Source organism: Triturus cristatus, chromosome 10 (genome assembly GCF_964204655.1).
Source record: "Triturus cristatus chromosome 10, aTriCri1.1, whole genome shotgun sequence".
NCBI classification, from domain to species: Eukaryota; Metazoa; Chordata; class Amphibia; order Caudata; family Salamandridae; genus Triturus; species Triturus cristatus.
Genome location: NC_140593.1, coordinates 661,406,317 through 661,430,910, shown reverse-complemented (window position 1 = coordinate 661,430,910; position 24,594 = coordinate 661,406,317). Strand labels below are relative to the sequence as shown.

The window sequence follows — 24,594 nt, the reverse complement described above, 5'->3', positions numbered from 1 at the left end:
CAGGAGTGGCGCCCAAAGTCCTACTTTCCTAGTGGTGGAAGGCTACTGCCTTCACAAGTAGTTAAATGCAAAAACAACAATTGATGGACAGAATGCAGAACAATGTCATACATTCACCCCAGTACAGAGATCTGGGCCTAAATCCATCGTTTTTTTGCTCACCATGCCATTCCAGTTTGAACCCAGCCATATGCAAATCAGTCTTGACCCTGTGCCCCATGGGAACAGTCCAGCCCGAACTGCTAAGCCAGGTCCTCCCTGGACTGGAAACAAGCATCCTAGGACCGGTTTCGGGCTTTCAGCCCTCGTCAGCCAGGATAGCTTGATTCCAGTGGCATGGAGAGCAAGGGACTCACGTCTGAGCATACCCTTTCCACTCGGGGGTGACAAATGCAAAAACAACAATTGATGGACAGAATGCAGAACAATGTCATACATTCACCCCAGTACAGAGATCTGGGCCTAAATCCATCGTTTTTTTGCTCACCATGCCATTCCAGTTTGAACCCAGCCATATGCAAATCAGTCTTGACCCTGTGCCCCATGGGAACAGTCCAGCCCGAACTGCTAAGCCAGGTCCTCCCTGGACTGGAAACAAGCATCCTAGGACCGGTTTCGGGCTTTCAGCCCTCGTCAGCCAGGATAGCTTGATTCCAGTGGCATGGAGAGCAAGGGACTCACGTCTGAGCATACCCTTCCCACTCGGGGGTGACAAATGCAAAAACAACAATTGATGGACAGAATGCAGAACAATGTCATACATTCACCCCAGTACAGAGATCTGGGCCTAAATCCATCGTTTTTTTGCTCACCATGCCATTCCAGTTTGAACCCAGCCATATGCAAATCAGTCTTGACCCTGTGCCCCATGGGAACAGTCCAGCCCGAACTGCTAAGCCAGGTCCTCCCTGGACTGGAAACAAGCATCCTAGGACCGGTTTCGGGCTTTCAGCCCTCGTCAGCCAGGATAGCTTGATTCCAGTGGCATGGAGAGCAAGGGACTCACGTCTGAGCATACCCTTCCCACTCGGGGGTGACAAATGCAAAAACAACAATTGATGGACAGAATGCAGAACAATGTCATACATTCACCCCAGTACAGAGATCTGGGCCTAAATCCATCGTTTTTTTGCTCACCATGCCATTCCAGTTTGAACCCAGCCATATGCAAATCAGTCTTGACCCTGTGCCCCATGGGAACAGTCCAGCCCGAACTGCTAAGCCAGGTCCTCCCTGGACTGGAAACAAGCATCCTAGGACCGGTTTCGGGCTTTCAGCCCTCGTCAGCCAGGATAGCTTGATTCCAGTGGCATGGAGAGCAAGGGACTCACGTCTGAGCATACCCTTCCCACTCGGGGGTGACAAATGCAAAAACAACAATTGATGGACAGAATGCAGAACAATGTCATACATTCACCCCAGTACAGAGATCTGGGCCTAAATCCATCGTTTTTTTGCTCACCATGCCATACGGTGATGGGTCAACCCTGGATCTGTTGACTGGGTGTGAGTGTTTGATTGGTTCTGATGCTCCGTCCATCACCACCCCCTTTTGTACCGCTTTGTTCGCCATAAGTTGGCAGGGTATGCTCAGACGTGAGTCCCTTGCTCACTTTGCCACTGGATTCAAGCAAGCCTGGCTGAAGACGGCTGAAATGCCAGAAACCGGTCCTAGGAAGCTTTTTTTCGGTCCAGGGAAGGCATGGCTTGGTAGTTCAGGCTGGACTGTTCCCATGAGGCACAGGGTCAGACTGATTTGCATATGGCCATGTCTGAACTGGGGTGGCAGAGTGGGCTAAAGAACGGTGATGGGTCAACCCTGGATCTGTTGACTGGGTGTGAGTGTTTGATTGGTTCTGATGCTCCGTCCATCACCACCCCCTTTTGTACCGCTTTGTTCGCCATAAGTTGGCAGAGTATGCTCAGACGTGAGTCCCTTGCTCACTTTGCCACTGGATTCAAGCAAGCCTGGCTGAAGACGGCTGAAATGCCAGAAACCGGTCCTAGGAAGCTTTTTTTCGGTCCAGGGAAGGCATGGCTTGGTAGTTCAGGCTTGACTGTTCCCATGAGGCACAGGGTCAGACTGATTTGCATATGGCCATGTCTGAACTGGGGTGGCAGAGTGGGCTAAAGAACGGTGATGGGTCAACCCTGGATCTGTTGACTGGGTGTGAGTGTTTGATTGGTTCTGATGCTCCGTCCATCACCACCCCCTTTTGTACCGCTTTGTTCGCCATAAGTTGGCAGGGTATGCTCAGACGTGAGTCCCTTGCTCACTTTGCCACTGGATTCAAGCAAGCCTGGCTGAAGACGGCTGAAATGCCAGAAACCGGTCCTAGGAAGCTTTTTTTCGGTCCAGGGAAGGCATGGCTTGGTAGTTCAGGCTGGACTGTTCCCATGAGGCACAGGGTCAGACTGATTTGCATATGGCCATGTCTGAACTGGGGTGGCAGAGTGGGCTAAAGAACGGTGATGGGTCAACACTGGATCTGTTGACTGGGTGTGAGTGTTTGATTGGTTCTGATGCTCCGTCCATCACCACCCCCTTTTGTACCGCTTTGTTCGCCATAAGTTGGCAGGGTATGCTCAGACGTGAGTCCCTTGCTCACTTTGCCACTGGATTCAAGCAAGCCTGGCTGAAGACGGCTGAAATGCCAGAAACCGGTCCTAGGAAGCTTTTTTTCGGTCCAGGGAAGGCATGGCTTGGTAGTTCAGGCTGGACTGTTCCCATGAGGCACAGGGTCAGACTGATTGGCATATGGCCATGTCTGAACTGGGGTGGCAGAGTGGGCTAAAGAACGGTGATGGGTCAACCCTGGATCTGTTGACTGGGTGTGAGTGTTTGATTGGTTCTGATGCTCCGTCCATCACCACCCCCTTTTGTACCGCTTTGTTCGCCATAAGTTGGCAGGGTATGCTCAGACGTGAGTCCCTTGCTCACTTTGCCACTGGATTCAAGCAAGCCTGGCTGAAGACGGCTGAAATGCCAGAAACCGGTCCTAGGAAGCTTTTTTTCGGTCCAGGGAAGGCATGGCTTGGTAGGTCAGGCTGGACTGTTCCCATGAGGCACAGGGTCAGACTGATTTGCATATGGCCATGTCTGAACTGGGGTGGCAGTGTGGGCTAAAGAACGGTGATGGGTCAACCCTGGATCTGTTGACTGGGTGTGAGTGTTTGATTGGTTCTGATGCTCCGTCCATCACCACCCCCTTTTGTACCGCTTTGTTCGCCATAAGTTGGCAGGGTATGCTCAGACGTGAGTCCCTTGCTCACTTTGCCACTGGATTCAAGCAAGCCTGGCTGAAAACGGCTGAAATGCCAGAAACCGGTCCTAGGAAGCTTTTTTTCGGTCCAGGGAAGGCATGGCTTGGTAGTTCAGGCTGGACTGTTCCCATGAGGCACAGGGTCAGACTGATTTGCATATGGCCATGTCTGAACTGGGGTGGCAGAGTGGGCTAAAGAACGGTGATGGGTCAACCCTGGATCTGTTGACTGGGTGTGAGTGTTTGATTGGTTCTGATGCTCCGTCCATCACCACCCCCTTTTGTACCGCTTTGTTCGCCATAAGTTGGCAGGGTATGCTCAGACGTGAGTCCCTTGCTCACTTTGCCACTGGATTCAAGCAAGCCTGGCTGAAGACGGCTGAAATGCCAGAAACCGGTCCTAGGAAGCTTTTTTTCGGTCCAGGGAAGGCATGGCTTGGTAGTTCAGGCTGGACTGTTCCCATGAGGCACAGGGTCAGACTGATTTGCATATGGCCATGTCTGAACTGGGGTGGCAGAGTGGGCTAAAGAACGGTGATGGGTCAACCCTGGATCTGTTGACTGGGTGTGAGTGTTTGATTGGTTCTGATGCTCCGTCCATCACCACCCCCTTTTGTACCGCTTCACAAGTAGTTAAGCAGCACAGGTGCAGTGGTGGCAGATATCCGTATAGTGATCAGTAGGAGAGAACAGATCCTTTTTAACCTGTGTCACTGAAGTGAGGGCTACGTGTTTACTCATTCCAACTTATTCGGCTGTGTGCTTAACTCACCCTTGGCCTGCATAGGTTGGGTGTGAAGTGCTGCGCAGGGCAGGAGTGGCGTATCTTCACCGGGTGTATGCGTGCCTAGAAAGGATACAATACAGGGATACTGCAATACTGTGCAGTGTGTGTAAGTTAGATGCATATTCTGGGTGCATGTTTGTAAGTGGTACAGTACATGGAGTACGGAGTGCTGTTCAGTGCGCCCAGGTTAAATGCATGTTTTGGGTATATGTGTACCTGTGAGTGGTGCACAACATGAAGTGTGCAGTTTAGATGGTTCAAATGTCTCTGCTTCTTAACCTGTAGAATCATAGCAGCCCATAGAGACCCTTTCCAGGTTGATTCATTGTGCTTAGTAAGAAATAAATAATATTAATAATAATGTTGTATTTCTCCTTTGTACTGATAGCGTTTGAAAATAAAATACCTCTCTTTTTCCGTAAAAGAGAGTATTTGGCTGGGCAATGGTGTATCGCTGCTGTTGCATTCCCTTAGAGTTGTGAGCCTTTGTTCACTATTCTGTACGCACACCTCCTCCCTAAGTGAGCCTTGGATTGCTCGGACCATACTATCCTGAGAGTCAAGTACAGAAGGGGTACTTAGCCCAGCTGCTTAAAATCCAGGGGCAGTTGTACTATAGACCTGGTGGCAAAAAGGGTTTGCAAATTGCTCACAAACATTATGCAAAACTAATTTGGCAAATCAATTTATATAATAATTGGCCACTTCACAAAATAAGGAATTGGAGGGGTCACTGAACGACCTGCCTAATGAACATTAATTAGGAAGGTCGCAAATTACAACTCACTCCAGTTGGCTGCAAAGGCAGGGGTTGTGGCCTGCAACATTCTGCATACTACCATGCCTGTCTTTGCATTTTATGTTTACATTTCTTTTATTGGTTTTCACTTCAATTAAATGACATAAAAGAATAAACATGTGCCGTGCTTATTGTTGTATAGTCGACCATGTCTTTGCATTTTAAACTGGATGTTATTTTTTTTCAGCCCGATTTAGCTTAAAGGCTGCTTTAAAAAAAAGTTTTCGATTTTGAAAAACTTAAGTGAGGATAGTGATCCTCTAGATCGCTATCTACTCCCCCTGAAGCTGTCACCTTGATTCCCAAAATTTGAGCGGCCCAAAGGGGACCCCTTCTATTTTGCGAATCAGTTACAACCCCACTTTGGGAGTCAGTAAATTTGGTTTACAATCAGAGTGTCAGCTACAAACCATTAATACATCAGGGTAAAAATCACAGCTTAGAAGGGACTCCCACAACATGCCCCTTCCAAAATGCGATTCATAATTAATTTCTAAAACGTTTTACTGATTAGGAAAAAAAATCAGAATCACTAAAGGGTTTCAATATATCCAAAAATGCTTTTAGTAGGGGCAAACTATTTGATTTTGTGAATTGGGGTGTTTGCGACCATTAGAATTCTGGGACGTCTAGTCATAGACCAGACCCATCCTGCAGAAATGTTGCACTGGTGTAAATACACAAAGCAAGATTCGCTGTAACCCTTTATGCTGCTTATGTTAAACGGAATTTGGCAAACAGTTTTTCCTCCAGTCTATAGTGCAGTTTTTTTCAGAAAGTCAAAAATGAGGAGACCATGAAAGACATGAGAAAAATCCATAACTTATTCATTATTTGAAATTAGTAAAGACTATAACAAGGAAATCAGGGGCATATTATCAAGCACGGTGTTAAAATTATCGCCGCTTTAGCGGCAGAAAACTGCCGCTAAAGCGGCGATAATGGGCTTGATAATATGCTGCAGAGAATTCCCATAGAAGCCCATGTTCACAACAGAACATGGGCTTCTATGGGAATTCTCAAGGGCGTATTATCAATCCCATTATCGCCGCTTTAGCGGCAGTTTTCTGCCGCTAAAGCGGCGATAATTTTAACCCCGATTCTTGATAATATGCCCCTCAGTCTCTGTGAATAGGTATTTTAAAAATAAAATAATAGAGGAAGAAATGTGCACTAGTTTAGTACATGTGAATAAAAACAATGTGTACTAGTTTAATGCTTGTGAAAATAAACATGATTGACATGGAAAATGGAGATAGGAATGCTCCTCTGCTTCTTTTTCTCTATGGAGAGTAAAATGAGTATAGAATTGCGTTTCACATATTTGTCGTGGTGCAAGTACTGTTTGCCGCACTCAAGGGCACTGGATTTCGTCTGGTTGTTTGAAGAACTACAAAGTAACCGTGATATTTGCATTTAACAAGTTCCCAACTTTCATCCCCTGTTCTCAGGGCCGCACTCGATGGAAAGAAAGCTGCGCCCGACTTCGGGATTCGAACCTACTTTGATATGTTTCAGAAGATGGAAGACACCTTCAAATTCTGTGTCGAGTGCAAGAAGCTTCCGGAAAACCTCCCTGATCCAAGGAGCCTCAGACGCTGCAAAAGGTAAACATGCATGCTGCTTGATGCATGCAGGGGAAGCAGGCAGAGATCGCCGGACACTGTGCTTAATCTGAGAAAAAGAAGGGCAGGGGCCCAAAGGCTCTTGAAAGGACCCTTCGCCAGCACTGCCAAGCGCCGGGATTGGCTAATACTAAGGCTGCCCCGTCTTGTTTCCCCATCCTCAGGCCGCTTTGTTCAGCACCCTGCACGTTCTCTTCATATCACTCCTGAATGTTTTCTTCCCTTCTTTCTGCCTTTGTCAGTGGTTTCTTATCTTTCATTTCCTCTTTGGCGTTTTAACGACCATGGTAAAATCTTGGTTACTTCAACCACTGAAAATTCATCGTCCTCATTGTGCCCTTCCTTTTATGCATGGATGCTGGTATAAGAGCCATCTGTGACACATACACAGCCAGGTCAGCTGGAGCTGCACACCCTGGAGTGGCTGCATTCTGCCATCTTCTGTGAGTCTCCTTACACCTGTGCAGTGTTCCTACGGAAGGTGTGTGCTCGGTTTCAACGGTAAGTGGATGAATGGATAGGTGTGATATTATTCAAAACTGATGATGACTCCGCAGTCTGTGGTTTCGTGAATATACATCTCCCCGCCTTATGTCTGGTGTTGTTGCCAAAGCCTCAGTCTGGTTTTCAGCTGATGGATGTAGGGGCCTAGCTATCAAAAGTGCAGAATGTGAAGTGGCACCAGAGACCTCGCCTGTGAGGGGCCTAATAGACCCCACTTATGGCTGCCTTTGAGCAGCCTGCCACGTAGATGGGTGGCAGGCTTACTATCTGCCTGCCTTTCATCATGGCAGATTGGAATCGAAGGGAGGAAAATCACTCACAGTGTTAGGCTCAAAGGAATGGAACAAACTTCCCCCACAGCTTCGCCGGATTACATCTGAGTCCCAGTTCAGGAAGGCCCTAAAAACCTGGATTTTCAGTGCATCGGATACTCTTTGCAAAACTCTGATCTGAGTCCCCTTCCTACTGTTAGCAGTCAACCAGGTTTTGGGTTTCTCATCCTTGGGTTTCCGTTTAGCGCCATGATGCTCCCCGCAGTGACAGTTTGCACTTTACAAATGGGCTATGACATTTTACATTACACATGCACCTGTTATAGCAGCCAAGTTTTTATATTGCGCCTGTGTGACATTTCCATGGTTTCAGATTACTTATGAGTGACATTCAATGGCCAAATGTGTGGCATTTAGAGTAACACTATCCCGCAAGTAAAACCAAGCAATGAAGTCAATGGAAAAAAATAAATATTGGAAGTTGTGTTGACTGTGATACACTGTGTGATATGAAAGGAGAAAACTACAAGACCCAGCATGCAAAGTGCTTATTGTTAAAGTCAGTACTCACAGAAAGAATTACAAATGACATCATAAAGTCAGCTGGGGATCACTCACATATAGTCCTTGGTACCATCTGACACTCAGCCACCCTCTGTCTAGAGGTGGGTGAGCCAACAAATTGACAGGGAGAGCTGAGTGAAGGGTCTGGCTTGGCTCTTAGGGCCCATGTATGAGGTAATCCCTGAAAATGTTTGCAATGTTAATCACATAGGGAACATCAGGTAAAATATGAAAAAGTATCTTCAAAAGTAAAAAAAAAGTGCATCCCTTTAACATGTCGAAGTTTTGACATTAACATGACATGATGATAGTTTTTAAGTGAGTGAACTAGGAGACAAGACTATTGACATGTGAAGCCTGTAGGTGATCCAGATTATGATAGAACAACATTATTAAAGCAAATATAATAGGTTTTTGTACAACTGGTATTCTGAACTCACATACTTGGAAATGCTTTCATATAGGATAATGAACAAAAAAGAATTTTGGTGAAATAAAATATTTGCCCAAGATCACTCAATTTAAGCGGGAAAGCAGCGATCTATCCTGGTTTTCGGGTTTCACTTTGTACAAATAAGCCACTACAAGTGGCAAAGATTAGTACCAAATGGATCACTGACACATTGACTCCTATAATATCGACCTACAAAATGATTGAGTCACTAATATCTATATAAAAATATCGACACCCAATACACAAAATTAAAGTAACACAAAAAACGATGAAAAAAATCGTAAAAATAAATTTCGATAACAAAAATATCGACAACAAAGAAAGAACACAAAAATATCGATAACATTAAAATAACATATATTACAACAAAAATATCGATATGCATAATATTGACAACACAAACATCGATAAAACACATAGGGGCATATTCTCAAGGACTTATCGCCGAGTTATCGGCACTTTATCTCAGCCAAAGTGGTGATAAATGTATCACCCCATTCACAAACTGGTGCTAACAGCCGATATCATCAGTTTACCTGCGAAAGCAGCCGCAAAAAACATCGCCACAGATGACACCGGCAAGTAACACTAATGAGATGCAGAGTAAGCGTTCCCGTGCTAAAAGCCGCGACAACACCACTTCGCAACATTCTCAATGACCTGCCAGATCGGCGATAAGATCACAAAACATGCGATGAGGCACGTTAGCAGCAGGGATTTAACACCTGCTCTTACCTGGTGTTAAGTCGGACGACAACCTGCACCATCAAAGGGAGCCCAGTCCAGAGCCACACCTTTAAGAACAACAGATGCCATGGAGCTACTGATCATGCAGCTCGGACACCCAAGAGGGCCACAACATCCACCGCCACCATACCTGGGCACCCCCCGACAAAGATATCTTACAGCAACTTCTCAAAATCATGAACAAAACAATTCGCCTGATGTCGCACAATTACAACAATTAACAGCCATGTGTGGACAGAAAAAGGAGAATCATTCATTCATCTTTGAAGTTCCAAACAAAATATTGCAATCAACTTTAACCCAAAACAACTATTAGGAAGAGGCATGGCGGGTCTTCCGTGGACAATCTGTAAGTCACAGCCTGAATGACAAAATTCAAGATAAGAAGGTGTGTCATGCGCTCATCAAAGGACAGAGAGAGAGAGAGAGAGAGAGAGAGAGGAAGAGAGAGAGAGAGGGAGAGGAAGAGAGAGAGGGAGAGAGAGGAAGAGAAAGGAAGAGAGAGGGAGAGAGAGAGAGGGAGAGATAGTGTACAAGGAGCACAAGGCCGCTCGGCCTCTTGGCTCATACATGCCAACTGTTGTGTGTGTATCACCATTGGTGCACCATAAGCCTAATGCCTAGCTTCAATGCAGCGCAAAAGCAACATCACATTTCTCGAGTGCAAGCAGTAGTCAGACTTACATTAGAGATGAAAGCTCCTTTGTCTCAATACATAAGGCGTAAGGACATCTGCACCTCCGACCTTGGTCTGGCATGCGGCTCGCACCCCCTGAGAGAGATACCATTGCAGATGATGACTCCCACACCACGCACAGCGCAAATGAAAGACCAACGTAACTACACCCCACATACAGAAGTCCTTGCTTGAGGTAGTCCTTCATGGGATGCCCTTGACACTTACATACACAAAAATCCTTTCTTCCAAATGTTGCACACACATACGACTCATTGCTCCGGCATATTTCATCCACATAACTGCCGCAGGTCAGAAGAGTGCCGGTTCTACGAGAGCCAACAACGCAATGGCAGGACATCCCGGGCACATGCACAACCCCAGTCACGTGGAACTGTACCGTGCACGTATGCTGCATTTGTTGGGAGCACTCCCACGGGCAGTGTTGCGCATCAGTTACCGTCTGAGCTTCCGCCTTGCGTACGTCACCTGCGTCCAGCCCTGGTTCCACTGTCGATCATGCACATTCGAGTGGCCCATGGATGTCTGCCTATCCAACACAACGGTAGCTGAACTGGATTATGACTTGTGTGTGCGCCCCCTGTTGGTCCATGAACAGGAGTGTTACCGTGAAACCCGGCATTGGGATGCCTTGATAATTGGCGTATGTGCTGGCAGTTGGGCATGGGAGATTGCACAAGTCCTCGTGTGCAGTGACCACATCGAGGCGCTCCCCTATTGGGCTGTTTTGCGGATTGGTGAAATGGCGTGGACGGAGCACATCTGTTTGGACCAGTTAATGGATTTGCTCTCCCTCGGGTTCGTTGAAGTCGACAACAACGTACTCTTGGAACTGATTGCCCATGCAGCTGTGCTCGCATTCATGGACAAGTAACTACGTTCCTGCAGCCACAAATGATTGGAACCCAGAGCACAGGTCCCAACACCTTGTTGCAGCTCAGAGGAATGGTCACATATCCCACCACAACAGTGGATATGTCTGCATTTGCCTGGACTCAGAATGCTTGTGCATGCACCTACGCGTGTTGACACACACCTGTGCAAGGTGAGGTAGTCCCATGGGTGGAGCTGCACAGCGTCGTTTGGCAACGTTCCTAAATCTGCCATACTGCTGGAAGGAGAGTACACACATGGCAATGTAGTACTACATGTGACCTTGTTGGACCCATTCACCTGCTCACTGTCAGCAGAACAGACAGTCAGCACAGTCTGGTGGTACATTACTATGCAGATCCCATGGGCTGTGAGTCGTGTTCCCTGACACGGGGCAATGGGCATACGTCAAACATCACATGACTCGTCCAGCAAGGCAAGGTGGGTTGAGACCGTTGCCATCTGTAATGATTTGTGTTCATTTTTGCCTCCCCATTTCTTGCACCTCTACATGTTCCTATGCTGCCTGTTAGTGTCTGAATCATTGGTCTGCATGTTGTGGCCCTTGTCTTGCCCTTACTGACATGCACATGCTAATAAAGTCTTGTCAACTTCACTAGTGTTCAACTGTGATGAGTATTGATTAGAATGACAAATCGTGTGCCTCAATGAGCATTATCTGTACACAGGGAGGGACTGACTGACACATTTCACTTGGGGGTGAGTCCCTATTGCCAGCTCGACCTCTGTGAGCCAGACATTGTGGTTGCGATAGTTGCTGGTAGACCTGTGCTCTTACGTGTCTTCAGCAATGTGAGTATGGTGTCCAACTTCTTGCCATATGGATCAATGCTATTCATCAAAACAGGCTGTGTCCACACAGTTGAGTGGTAGTAGGTATGCGAAGAGATGTTCTGTTGTCACATGTGATGGGGGACACTACTTTGGGCCTGCTCCATAATTTGACATTTTTACAGTCACCTCTATTTAATACATGGACGTGGGGCTATGTTGGGGGATTGCGAGATTGTTGTTCATGATCAATGAGGCCACAGCTAGTTCACACCTTCACAGTCAACTAACTGGCCATGTGGGTCAGGCTCCAACATGCGCATTGATGTCATTTCACAGGGTGTACCTTTTTGAGCAATCAATGTCCATACATTCATCCATACTTTTATACTTGATTGAACATAGACATGACACATCTGTGTGATTTGGAATGTTTTATTCACATTCTGTGGTGTGTCGGAGCTGGAGCAGTACATGGCCATGCAAACCACACATTACATGGTTGCCCATTGGAGGGCCAACCAAAGTCCTTTGGGGAATGATGAGTTAATCGGAAGAGGAAGAGTTCAGTCCGCAGCCGGATTGCTGTCATTGGTAACCATAGCAGATGCGGCAGTCCATGTCGGGGTCCAGGTGAATGTCGCAGAGTGTTTTTTGGGGGACAGTGGAAGGTGTTGTTCCAGGGCATGATGCAGAGGGCTGAACAAGCAGGAACAGGCCATATGGCGGGGATGAATGCTACAACCTCCTTTCGCACACAGAGTCATTACCATCCACATCTTAGTCATCTGATATGTCTTCTGTGTCAGGTGTGTGTGGTGGTGGTATGGCTGCCTCACTGGGTGCCACTGGCGCATCAGGGGAGGGGGTGGTGTGGCAGCCTCACTGGGTGCCACTGACACATCAGGGGGCGGAGGTGTGTGTGTCAAAGTTCCTGCAGCAGTCATCTGGGACAGGCTCTGTGCAGCAATGGCAAGGTGAGGTTCTGCAGGGCATGGAAGATCGCAGCTACATCTCACTGGTGTACATCTGTGGCAGCCGTCCTTCCAGCCTGCATCCGCTCCATGTTCTCCATTGTCCTCCGCATGTGTCCCAACTCCCGGCTGACATCGCTGCAGCCTGTCTGACTAGACAGTTCTTGTATCCGAGTAATGGCTCCAGCGATGTCAGCCAAGGAGTGTTGTAGAGCATGGTACGGACTGTGGGTGTCCATTAGGGACTGTAAGTGGTCCCTGATGGGACTCATACACCCACGTATGGCATCAAGTCTGGCTGCCATGAGGTCGAAACCCACCTGCACCTTTTCAGCCAGCCCCCTCTGGCAGTCTAACACATGGCGTTGGATTGCCATGTGTTTTTAAGTGAGGTGCTGGGAGTCAGCCGTGGTGGTGGGTGCTCCCTGATGTGTGGGCTGTGCAGGGAGTGGGGTCACCTTGATGCAGCTGGGCTGCCTTGCTAGTGGAGGTGGGGGGCGGAGGCTGTCCACGAGCCGTTGGAGGATGTCGGGGCAGATAGCCAGGGGGTCCTCATCATCACCACTGAAGAGATGTCTGGTGTGCCCTGCAAGAGGTGATGATTGTCCCTTTGCAATGTAAATGGGAGGTGCAGGTTAACAGTGTGTTCCATGTATTTTGACGCATTGTACATGTTTACATTCAGACTGCATGACAATGCACATTGTGACTGTTTTGGAGGAGCTGGATATTTGATTGGAGACAGTGGACATTTTGACTACATGACGGATGTGAGGTTGTACTCGTACATTATCATCTCACAGTTTCCTGCTATTGCAGATGTGATTGGCCAGTTTCTACGCACAAGCGGCACCAGTTGTGTCCTCCGCTCTGTAGTGAAAGTGTTGCACTTTGTACCACATTGTCATCAATGTTGATGTGCTGTGATTGCTATGTGTGTGTGCTGCATTGTGGGAGAGTCGCCCCTGCAGCTCTGATTTAGCGGCCTCTTATCCCTTTGAGGCGGTGTGCCTTTGACTTTTGTGCATTTGTGGTGCTGAGATGTTGGCGACTTGGGTCATTTGTGCTCTTAGACGGTTTTAGTAGTCTTGTGCATTGTTTATCTGCAGATGTGTTGTTGACATCAGGGGTTGTATGTGCACATGGATGTGTCAGAGTGTGACCTGCTCCTTTGAGGATGTGATTCACACTGGGCCACCTCAGTGTCGTGTTGTGCACCATGTCATGTATTTTGACTGCAGCCATGCTATTGGTCATGCAGTGTCACTAGCATTGTCAGTGTGGCTCACAGAGCCGATGCTTTGCTGGATTCAGCACATGTGCATGGGTAGTTTGTGAGATTGGTGATAGGGAGGGGGGCCCCTTTGTGCACATAGTGGACGGGGGCCCACTTGGTGTTTCTATGTGTGCTGCAGTGTGCCAAGGGTATAAGGGGCATGTTCCAAAATCATTGTGGGTATGCAGTGTGCTACACATAATTGTGCATGTGTGCCATTGTGCCCATCTCCCACTGTCCCCCCAGTCCCTGGTCATTACTCACACTGTTGCTGTTGGGTAAGGTCATATCGAGCTGTGTCTGGACCCCCAACACCCACCACCGCCCCACTGTCCCCCCAGTCCCTGGTCGTTACTCACCCTGTTGCTGTTGGGTAAGGTCATATCGAGCTGTGTCTGGACCCCCAACACCCGCCACCGTCTCCACACTGATGACTGTGGCCACCATTTCCTCCAGCTCCTCCTGTGGCGCAGGGCTCCCACCTCCAGTCGCCGTTGCTGCCTTCCGGTTGGCAGCGAGTTTCTGCTTGGTTTGGCTATTCACGTCATGCCAGCGCCTCTTAACCTTCTCCATTGACCTCCTAGACACTCCGACTCCATTCACGTTGTTCACGATGGACTGCCATATTTCTGTTTGTGTTGCCAATGGCACAGTGGAGGTGACGAACAGTTGTTGGTAGTGTTCTATCACCTCCGTGACTATGATCCTGTTTTTCTGCGGACTGAACCACGTCTTCCTCTTCCTCTTCTCCTTGCCCTTCACCGTGCATGGGGTTCCTGGCTGGTCCTCCGTGGGGCTTGTGGGGTTCGAGTTGTCCTCTGCACTCGGTCCGGGTGCATCCATGGTGCTACGTAGCTTATTTTGGTTTTGGTGTGTGTTTTTTGTTGCTTTTATAGTGCATTTTCCCGCATGACACATGGGAATTGAAGGCATGTCACTGGTTATCGCTGATTTTTGTATCGCGATTGGCCACATCGCAACTCTGTTCGCATTCGTGTTTCGCGTTTTTCGGCATATGCGTTTGGTTTTAACGCATTATCGTGAGATTATCGCATGGTGCTGCTGGGTTGAGAATGCTGCGTTAACACGGGGTTAATTTCCCGCAATAGACTGCGATATGCAAAGTTTCGTTAAGCTAATTTTGCGATAGTTGACACACGTTCTTGAGAACATCCCCCATGAACTATACAAAAAATAACATTTAAACATAAAAATAAACTATTTTCAATAATACAAACAAATACCATATATCAAACATTAAAAACAATCACCCAAAAAATTACAAAATTAATAAAACTAAAACACAAACATATACACTTAAAAATCAAAAACAAATAAATAAGCAAACACTACAAATGAAAAAATATCACAACAATCAAAAACAAAAAGACACATATATTACATATATAAAAACATATAAAAAAATACAAAAAAAGCTATCTTAACCAATGAATTTAAACAACACCAATACACTATAAAAACAACTCAAATAATTAAACCAAAATTTACTGTAAAACGGACAAACACTGCAGAAGGACGAAACTTTGCGAGACAGAAAACAGAAAAAAAAACATCTACACAAACAACGAAACAGAAAAACTCTCTTTAAAGGTAAGAACAAAACTTTTTACATAAATAAATGAAATTAAGTTAAAAAAATATATACGAATTAACTAAAAATACAATATGTTTTCCTTTATATTTCACAGACTAAACTTAAATAAAACTCCACCTAGAAAATTCAAAACAACAATTTACTTCCAAAACAACTACAAAATCAACATTAACGAAAAATATAAAACAAAGTAAGTATATATCTTAACAAACTAATATAGTTAACTGATTAAAACTAAAAAATGTATTAAAAAAGCAAAACATAACTAACAAATACTTTTATTTTAATTGCTTCTACAGACTTCAACAAAACAACAACATCAACGAAATAAACTGCATCAACTAAAATGGTAAGTTTTAAAAAAAAACTAAATAAAGATAGAGGGTAAATGAACAAAACTAACAAACTAAATGTAACACTTCAATTAAAATAACATCTTCCTTTCTAACCAACAGAAAAAAAAGAAACTATGGAATAAACTACAAACATCGAAAAGGTATCCAACAAGAAAAGCAAAACAAGATATATGTAAGTATATTTTGAAATTTAATAATTATATGAACATGTATTTAATAAATAATTAATAAATACATATATATATAAATTCATTCACAGATATACAAAGCAAATGACAGAAGGGGCAAAGTTCTTCTCACAAAAAGGAAAACTACTTCTGTGCTACATGGGCTATACTTATACGCAAGAAAAAATAACAAAAAATAAAACCCATCGGAAATGTAGAAAATACTACTCTAATTCTTGCTATGGGAGAGGAACAGCAATAGAAACAAATATTATTAATGTGAGGGAACACAACTATCCCCCCAATGTCACAGAAATTGAGGTGAGAGATGCTTTAGATACCTTCAAAGAAGCAAGCACCAGCTCCCAACAAATCAGTACCCAAATATTAAAAAACGTACTAACTAGGGTTCCTGATGATGTAACAGGACAATTACCTTCCATGCCAACTCAAAAACGCCTAATAGCCAGAACTAAAAGATTTACTGCTCAAACACCCCACACCCCCCAAACTTTTGCAGAAATTGAAAATTTACAAGAATACACGGTCACACATAAAGATGAAAAATTCATTCTATATGACAATAACAGTCATGATAAAAGAATTATCATCTTTGCTATATCATTCATGGCGAATAAGAAGAAACTAACATCCACTTCAGATACACACTACTCCACAGAAAACAAAATACTACCAACATAGAACTCCTTAAAATAATAAAACAACAGACAGAAAACTACTTTCCTAAAAAAATAATACATTTCGAGCAAGCAATGATTCAGTAAATTTTAAAAATATATCCACATACTGCAATACAAGGTTGCTATTATACTTTCAACCAAAGTATCTGGAAACATCTCTAAAAATCTACCCTAAGTATAGATTATGCCACAAACAGCAATTTTGCTTATCAAATCAAAAAACAAATAGCCCTGGCCTATGTATCAACAACAGAAGTTGCCTACCACTATAATATACTTAATGAAAGTCCTATCTACCAAGCCAATAAAGCAAAACAAACCCCCTTTCTTAACTACTTTGAAGACACCTAGGTAGGAAGACTACATAGGTCAGGGCACCGAAGACAACCCAAATTCCAAATATCCTGGTGGAACGTCTATCAAAGCACCCTAGCACAAAAAAACTAAAACAAATAACACAGTGGAGGGATGGCATAATGCCTTCCAAGCCACAATAGGAAGATTACAACAAACTTTACACAAACTAATAGAAGCCATCAAAAAAGAACAAAGTTATCAAGAACTAAGGTTAGAACAATCTCTCACTAAAAAAGACCCTAAATTTAGTAAACAAACAATAACAATGTACAAATACCTACAACACAAAACTAGACTCTACCCAAACCCCAAAGGACCATAATACCTAGACACAATAGCCAAATCTATACTTTAAACATAAGACAATAGCAGTCAGCATTTAAAAATTACAAAACAATTAAACAACATATTTCTACTCTTTTTTAAATTAATAATTATAATTATGTCATTTAAAAATTACAAATGTACATAAAAATATGACATAATATAATTATTAAAATAACAAAGAAACAAGCAAACCAAATGTTAACAAAACACATTTCCCGCCCATAATAGTAAAAAATAACCTACAGTTGTGTCGCAGTAGATGATTCTCAAAAACGAACAAATCCATAGTTTTTAAAACGAAAGACAAATGCATTAAAAAAGGAATGCCCCAAAAAATGTAAAAATACAACTGTAGAAAAAAGGCTCCAACGACGCAATCCTCTCAATAAGGAAGCTCTCAAAAAACCCAAAATAATTTTTTTTAAACGCTCCTCCAACAACCCTGAAAAATAAAAGGAATTGTAAAAAAGTATTTGTTTCAAAGAAAAAAATTACATTTTCCTTTCATTAAAAAAAGCATCTTCAGCACCATACCTTAAAGAAATGGGAAACCTGCAAAAAAAACAACAACACCCTCCCACAATAACATATACAAACCCACACACATTAATTACAACATAACATAATTTGACACCCCATAACTAACACTATATATCACCCTGCTACTCTTCGAAACTACGTCAAACATATCAAACACTACACTACCAAAACAAAATCAAACTACATAAAAATGAACATTTAATACCCTAACAAGTCTAAATGCACTACTACTACCTCCCTTGCCCTAACATTACCTTAAAAGTGAATTAAATCAAACTTACCATAAGAGACAAAACACAGCTCCCAACTGCGAGGTTCCATCTTCTCGAGGTTTTGTCCATTGGGTGGCTGTCTCTTCTCAGATCACTTCACCTGGTCCGTGTGGGCTTTCACTATGTGTCTCATCTGGGGGTGGGGTAAAGGTAGGGGGAACACCCGCAGACTGAATTGTGGCTGTGAATAACTTGGTTTCGTTTATTGTCCTTTTCTTATTATGTTTTGCCTTCCTCCGTCTCTTTGCGGGGTGGAGGTATTCTTTCTGTTGTAGTTCCTCCGGCCTCTTACATTTCTTGGTTGCCTCCCCAACCTCAAAGTCTGGTAGTTCTAGCTGTGAACAGTCCATGGCATGGTTGCGGACAATTGCAGGTCCCCAAGGGGGAACGGTGAGCGGACGAGTCCGAGATTGTGGCTCTCTGCGCTTATGAGGCCCTACACCCCCATGGCTTTCTTCAGGGATCTTGGTCCCTCTCGGCACCTCGTGTCCTGGTGCCAAGTTTCAGGGTAAGGTTAGGGGTGAAATTGGCTCACCTCAGGTCTTCTACGACTGCCACTCATGACAGTGCTGAGGTTCGGTCCCTCCTCAGAGCCACTGTTCACAGTTCCCAACTCTGGGAATCTGGGCCTTCGGGCGCAGGCCGTGTCCCAGCTGTGGTGGCGTCTGCTCTGCGCTCCGATCTGGTCTGAAGTGGAGACGGGCACGGTGGCGCCGCACCAGTGGGTCAGGCAGAATCCCCCAAGCCCGTCTCTATCAGTGAGCCGCTCTCTTCTCGATGCAGGTAGCAGCCCACACTAAGGCTCCGCTACTGGGCCGCAGGACCCCACTCCTTCAGGTGTGTGGTCTTCGTGACACCTTTCGGGCCTACGGCTAATGGAAAGGACTCCATTCAAAAAATGCCCCCAGTGTGGAGCTACATTGCCACACTGCTACCAACACAAGGTCTGCAACCTCTGTCTCACCCGAGCACGAGGAGAAAACTTGCCGAGCCTGCGCCTCCTTCCGGTTCAAGAAGACTATTCGTGATCGCCGGGCCCGACGACACGTTATGGTGCAACAGTCTGCACCGGTGCCAGAAGACATCTTCGATGAAGGCCCCCATTTTCCGGAGGCAGTGGATTTGGAGGATCTGGACATCGTTTCCGAGGCAGACGACTCAGACTCCGACGACCACATCACTCCAGGTCAATGAGTGAGTACAACTGCCCCTGCCCCGACCCCACCTGAAAAAAAGAAGGCTCCGCTCAAGACTCCACCTGCAGGCCCCAGTCGCGACTGAAACAAAGGTTCAGAAGCCCCGCCCCCAGGCCCAGATCCGAATACAAAGGAAAAGCCTTCCGGCGGCTCAGGACCGAGCAAGCCACATGTCACTGCTCCACAGACTGTGTTGGAAGCGTTCTCTAGATTTAGAGAATGTCCCTCTGGGCGCAACTTCCAACACAGTTATTTTCGAAACACTCCCTGATCAGAGAGTGAAACCTCCGTGGCACACTGCAACTTCTATCAAACTCATAACCACATTGCAGTGCGTGTTCAATTCTTTTTATATCACTGCTCCACAGACACCATCGGCACCGAAGTCGGGAGCACATCCTACTCCCGCAGTCTCCAAAAAGGCCTCGGCACCGCATACCTCGGCACCGAAAGAACAAAAGGCCTCGGATCTGAAACCAAAACACTCAGAACTGAAAAAGATTTCCGACTCGACACCGAAGCCAAAGGATCCAAAAACCCATTCAAAGGCTCCAGAGCAGAGATCTAAATCCCGCTTGGAACCGAAAAAATCGGCGCCGAAAGCTACTATCGAAGAGGAATAACTTTTTCTGTTGGATCCCATGATTCCAAAACAAAAAACTCTCCAAGTGGACCCTAAGACAGATCATATTGTCAGCGTTCCACACAAGAAGAGGAAATTGGACACCCCATACATCCCTGAGGTGCCTGTGAAGAAAAGAGACTGTGCAACTTCACCCTTACGACCCTCTTCTCCTGTTCTTCCTACTAAACCTTTCTCTCCTCCACAATCTCCCATACTTCCCCCCTTATTCACCACCACCACAGGATGATGATGATTTAGGGGTTGGGGGAGGCAACAATGACCCTTTTACTGACCCTGACACATGGGATGACTATGATGACCCAGTAGATCCTCCAGGCCTTCCTGATCCTGATGTATACCCAACAAAGCCATCTCCTCCAGATGACAATATTGGCTTCAGTCAACTCATTGATAGGGCTGCCCAGTACCATGGTGTTCAAATGCATTCGGACCCCACAGAGGAAGACTTCCTAATAGACACTTTTGCACAGTCACAAAAGAAAGTACAAACTTTACCCATGTTAAAAGGCGTCATTAAACATGCCCCAGAGATATTTAATGACCCTGTAAGGGCTAGAATTCTCAATCCTCGGATTGATAAAAAATATAAACCCTCCCTAATGATCCCACCTACATTAAGGGTCAACTTCCCTTAGACTCCATGGTAGTGATCAATGCTAGAAAGCGTGTCAACTCTCAGACCTCCAGTGATGCTCCACCTCCAGACAAAGAGTCTAAATTACTAGACGCTTTGGGCAAACAAGTTGCAGCCCAGGCAGCTAATCACTGGAGGATAGCTAATGCGCAGGCATTACTTGCCAGGTACGATAGGGCTTATTACAACAAGCTTGAAACCCTAATGTAGCATTTGCCTGACCAATATAAAGCCAAAGCTAATGATTTGATCGAGGAGGGCAAATTAATAACAAATGCATCAATTAAGTGTGCCCTCGATGCAGCAGACACCGCATCTAGATCCATCAACACTAGTGTGTTACTAAGAAGACATGCCTGGCTGCGCATTTCTGGGTTCAAACAAGAAGTGCAGACTACTATCCGCAATCAGCCGTTAGATCACAAACAACTTTTTGGCCCAGCTGTGGATACAGCTTTAGAAAAAATTGAAACAGGAAATGGAAACTGCTAAATCTATGGGAGCTTTACAGTCTCTATCTACACGCCACTCCTTTGGCCGCTCCTTTTATAGAGGAGCATCCAAAAACATCAGTACAGACACTGCTTCTTCCTCCTATATAAGCCCCACACAAACATCTCAAGGGATATTTTAGAGGTGGGTACAGGGGAAATAACAACAAAGGTAGAGACCAAGGTAACAACAACACCCGGGCCTCTCCCACTAATAAACAGTGACTTCCCTCCACTCCCTCCAGACCATTCCACTCGGGTCGGAGGGCGACTCTCACAGTTCCTACCTGTCTGGAATTCCATCACTACAGACAAGTGGGTAAGACAAATTTTCCAGTATGGTTACTGCCTGGAATTTACTGCAACTCCCCCCAACATACTGTTCAAACAATGTTCCATGTCCACGGAACATCTGATGCTCCGGAAACAGGAAGTTCTTTCACTGCTTCAAAAGCATGCAATAGAACTAGTTCCCTTACAGCATCAGGGAAAAGGAGTTTACTCCCTGTATTTCCTTATCCCCAAAAAAGACGGTACTCTAAGACCAATGCTGGACCTCAGACCTCTCAATCTTTACATACAATCAGATCATTTTCACATGATCGCTCTTCAACAAGTCCTTCCAATGCTTCAACAAGGCGACTGCCTTGCCACACTAGACCTCAAGGACACCTACTTCCATATTCCCATACACCCAGATCACAGGAAATATCTAAGGTTTACAGTGGACGGCCAACACTATCAGTTCAAAGTTCTGCCATTCGGGGTGACCATGGCACCCAGAGTGTTCACAAAGTTCCTTGCGGTAGTAGCAGCGCACTTGCGAAGGCAGCTAATCCATGTATTTCCATACCTCAAACACTGGCAGATAAAAGCCAAGTCACACAACCAATGTGTTCACCACACTTATCAAACTATTCAGCTGCTACACAGCATGGGGTGCACAGTGAATTACACAAAGTCACACCTTCAACCCTCCTACCTACATCAGTATCTAGTAGCCACAAATGATACCTCCAAAGCTATAGCATACCCCAATTCAGCCTGGATAGCTAGTATGCAAACCCTCATCACCAAATTTTAGCCCCAACACTCTCTTCCAGCCCGATGGCAACTGTCGGAGGAACGGTCGGAAGCAGAAGCGAGGAGGCCGTATAGGATCAATACTTTAGTGTTTATTGATGTTATGAAACTCAGCTCAGTAAAGATAAGGGTTTTCAATGTCAGGATGGAAACAAATGACAGACGTAAGATAGTCCTGTTTCAGCACAGGGTTTGGAGTAGGGTGCTCTCTGAAGGGTTCTGTCTGAGGTCGGTGTTCCGGGGTATCCAAAGGTACTTCTTGTGCTTCTGGGGGAAATCAGGTTGGGTCCAGGAGTTCAGCATTTCACTCCAAAAGAAAGCAAGAAAAGCAGCGGTCAGTAAATATATCCTACTCGAGCTTGCTAACCATCACCGTACCACGTGCAAATTGGCCAAAAGGGTGAGGGGCTAATGGGAAAAATAAGAAGGAGGAGACAATCGAAATAAGCATGGATCAGTCGGTCACTGATCCCTAATGCAGTTGCCAGTAGCGCCCGCTCTACAACTTACTTGACTGAGGTGATGAAGTTAGGTGTAAGATATGCGTGGTAGTTAGGAAAAATTGAGGTTTACAAAAGAGAACAACCTCCCGCAGAAGCAGCTCTCCCCGTGTACCCCACTCCCCGTGGCGTCCCTACGCCCAAATCACGTACCGCTAGATGCCACAACTCTCCTGAGTTGTGGCAGCTCATGCGTATCCTCCGGGATCTACCAGTCCTCCGTCCAGGTGTCAGGAGCCTCCGGATCCTCTTCTTCGGCATCTTCGGGTCTGGTGACAGCAGCGATCTCTGACAGCATCTCTGCTTCTCCAGCGTCTGCCCCGTTCTCCTGCTCCGGAGGCTTCCTATCAGCTGACACACCGGATGTGTCGTCTCCCTGCCTTTTCTGCCCGGCTTGACCTTTGTCGGACGTTGCTAATTGGTCGTGTTGTGTATTCGTCCTGCCTCCCACTGGGTGGTTTGTTTCCGGGTCACTCACATCGAGCTGCGGGACGAGGGAAAAGTCTTTTGTTATTTCCGGAATACTATCCGGATTCTCAGAATCATCGTCGTCTTTACTAGTAGGATAGGGCACCCACGTGGACTTTACTGAGGGTTTGGTGGTGGTAGTGGGGCCGCTCCCGGGCTCTTCCTCACAGCAACTCATAGGAACGATGGCCTCTTGCATTTTCATTGTACCTCAAGCAAGACTTCAAATGGGCCCTTTGCAGGAATGCTTAGCACGTCAGTGGAACCAGGCTCAAGGTCAACTTACAGATCTGGTGTTGGTGGACAGCCGCACACATCACTCTCTGCAGTGGTGGAACACACAAAACCTTTCTAGAGGGTGGCCGTTCCTAGAGCCAGTTCCACAGATAGTGCTAACAGCGGACGCATCACTCACAGGCTGGGTAGCCCATCTCCTAAACTACACAATTCAAGGCAAGTGGACCACCCAACAAAAACAGCTCCACATCAACCACCTAGAATTACTAGCAATATTTCTAGCACTAAAGTAATTCCAAATACATCTCCTCCACAAAACTGTCCTAGTCCGTACCAACAATATGACAACAATGTATTACATGCAAAAACAAGGAGGAACACACTCGTTGCAGCCGTCTCAACTCACCCAAAACATATGGAGATGGGCCATTCCACAAAACATATATCTTCTGGCAGAACATCTTCCAGGAGTGAACAATCAGATTGCAGATCTGTTGAGTCGTCAGACTCAGCAGATACATGAATGGAAACTTTATCCCCAAGTTCTGCAGCCTTTTTTCCACATGTGGGGCCACCCAGACATCGATCGGTTCTCCACACACACAAACGCAAAATGCCCAACCTTCGCCACCAGGTACCCACACCCGTTGTCCAAGGGCAATATGATATGGATGAACTGGTCAGGCAGATTTGCGTATGCTTTTCCGCCACTCCCACTCATTCCGCTAGTAGTAATCAAGCTCAAACAGCAGTCTCTCAAGATGATCCTGGTTGCTCCCACATGGGCACGGCAACCATGGTTCACAACACTACTCGAACTCTCAGTAGTTCCACACCAAAAACTATGTCTCCCCAACTCTGCTCCCGCAGAACCATGGAGAGATAAGACACCCAGATCCAGCACAACTGAATCTAGCAATCTGGCTCCTGAAATCCTAGAGTTCGGTTACCTCAACCTTCCACCCAAATGTATGAATATTATTAAAGAAGCCAGACGCCCCACTACAAGAGCTTGCTATGCAGCTAAATGGAAAATATTCGTCATTTACCTCAACAACAACACAATTGACCCGCTTGATGCTTCAATTCAAAACATCATTTGCTATTTGCTGTATCTACAAAGATGCAACCTGGCATACTCATGTATAAGACTACATCTTGCCACCCTTGCTGCCTACCTACAAAACATGTGAAAACAACAGGAGTATAACCCGTAAACCAGCTTGAGATCTGGGTAGGTATGTGAGAAGAATCAACAATATCTCAACTGGTATCATTAAGGGAGTCAATTAGACAAGTATGTACAATACATTACAAGGAAGGACGAAGGGAGACTCTGGATTAGTTTTTGAAATGTGCACATGGCATCATATAATT

The 24,594-nt window shown here is 45.6% G+C and overlaps 1 protein-coding gene across 1 annotated transcript in view; it reads left to right on the top strand.

The window, feature by feature from the left end:
• The window catches only part of MSS51 (MSS51 mitochondrial translational activator), a 236,449-nt gene that overhangs the window by 131,786 nt on the left and 80,069 nt on the right, over positions 1-24,594 (top strand). The window contains exon 3 of the mRNA XM_085628138.1: positions 6,301-6,456. Coding sequence (XP_085484264.1) covers positions 6,301-6,456 — 156 coding nt within the window. The remainder of the gene's footprint in view (positions 1-6,300; positions 6,457-24,594) is intronic.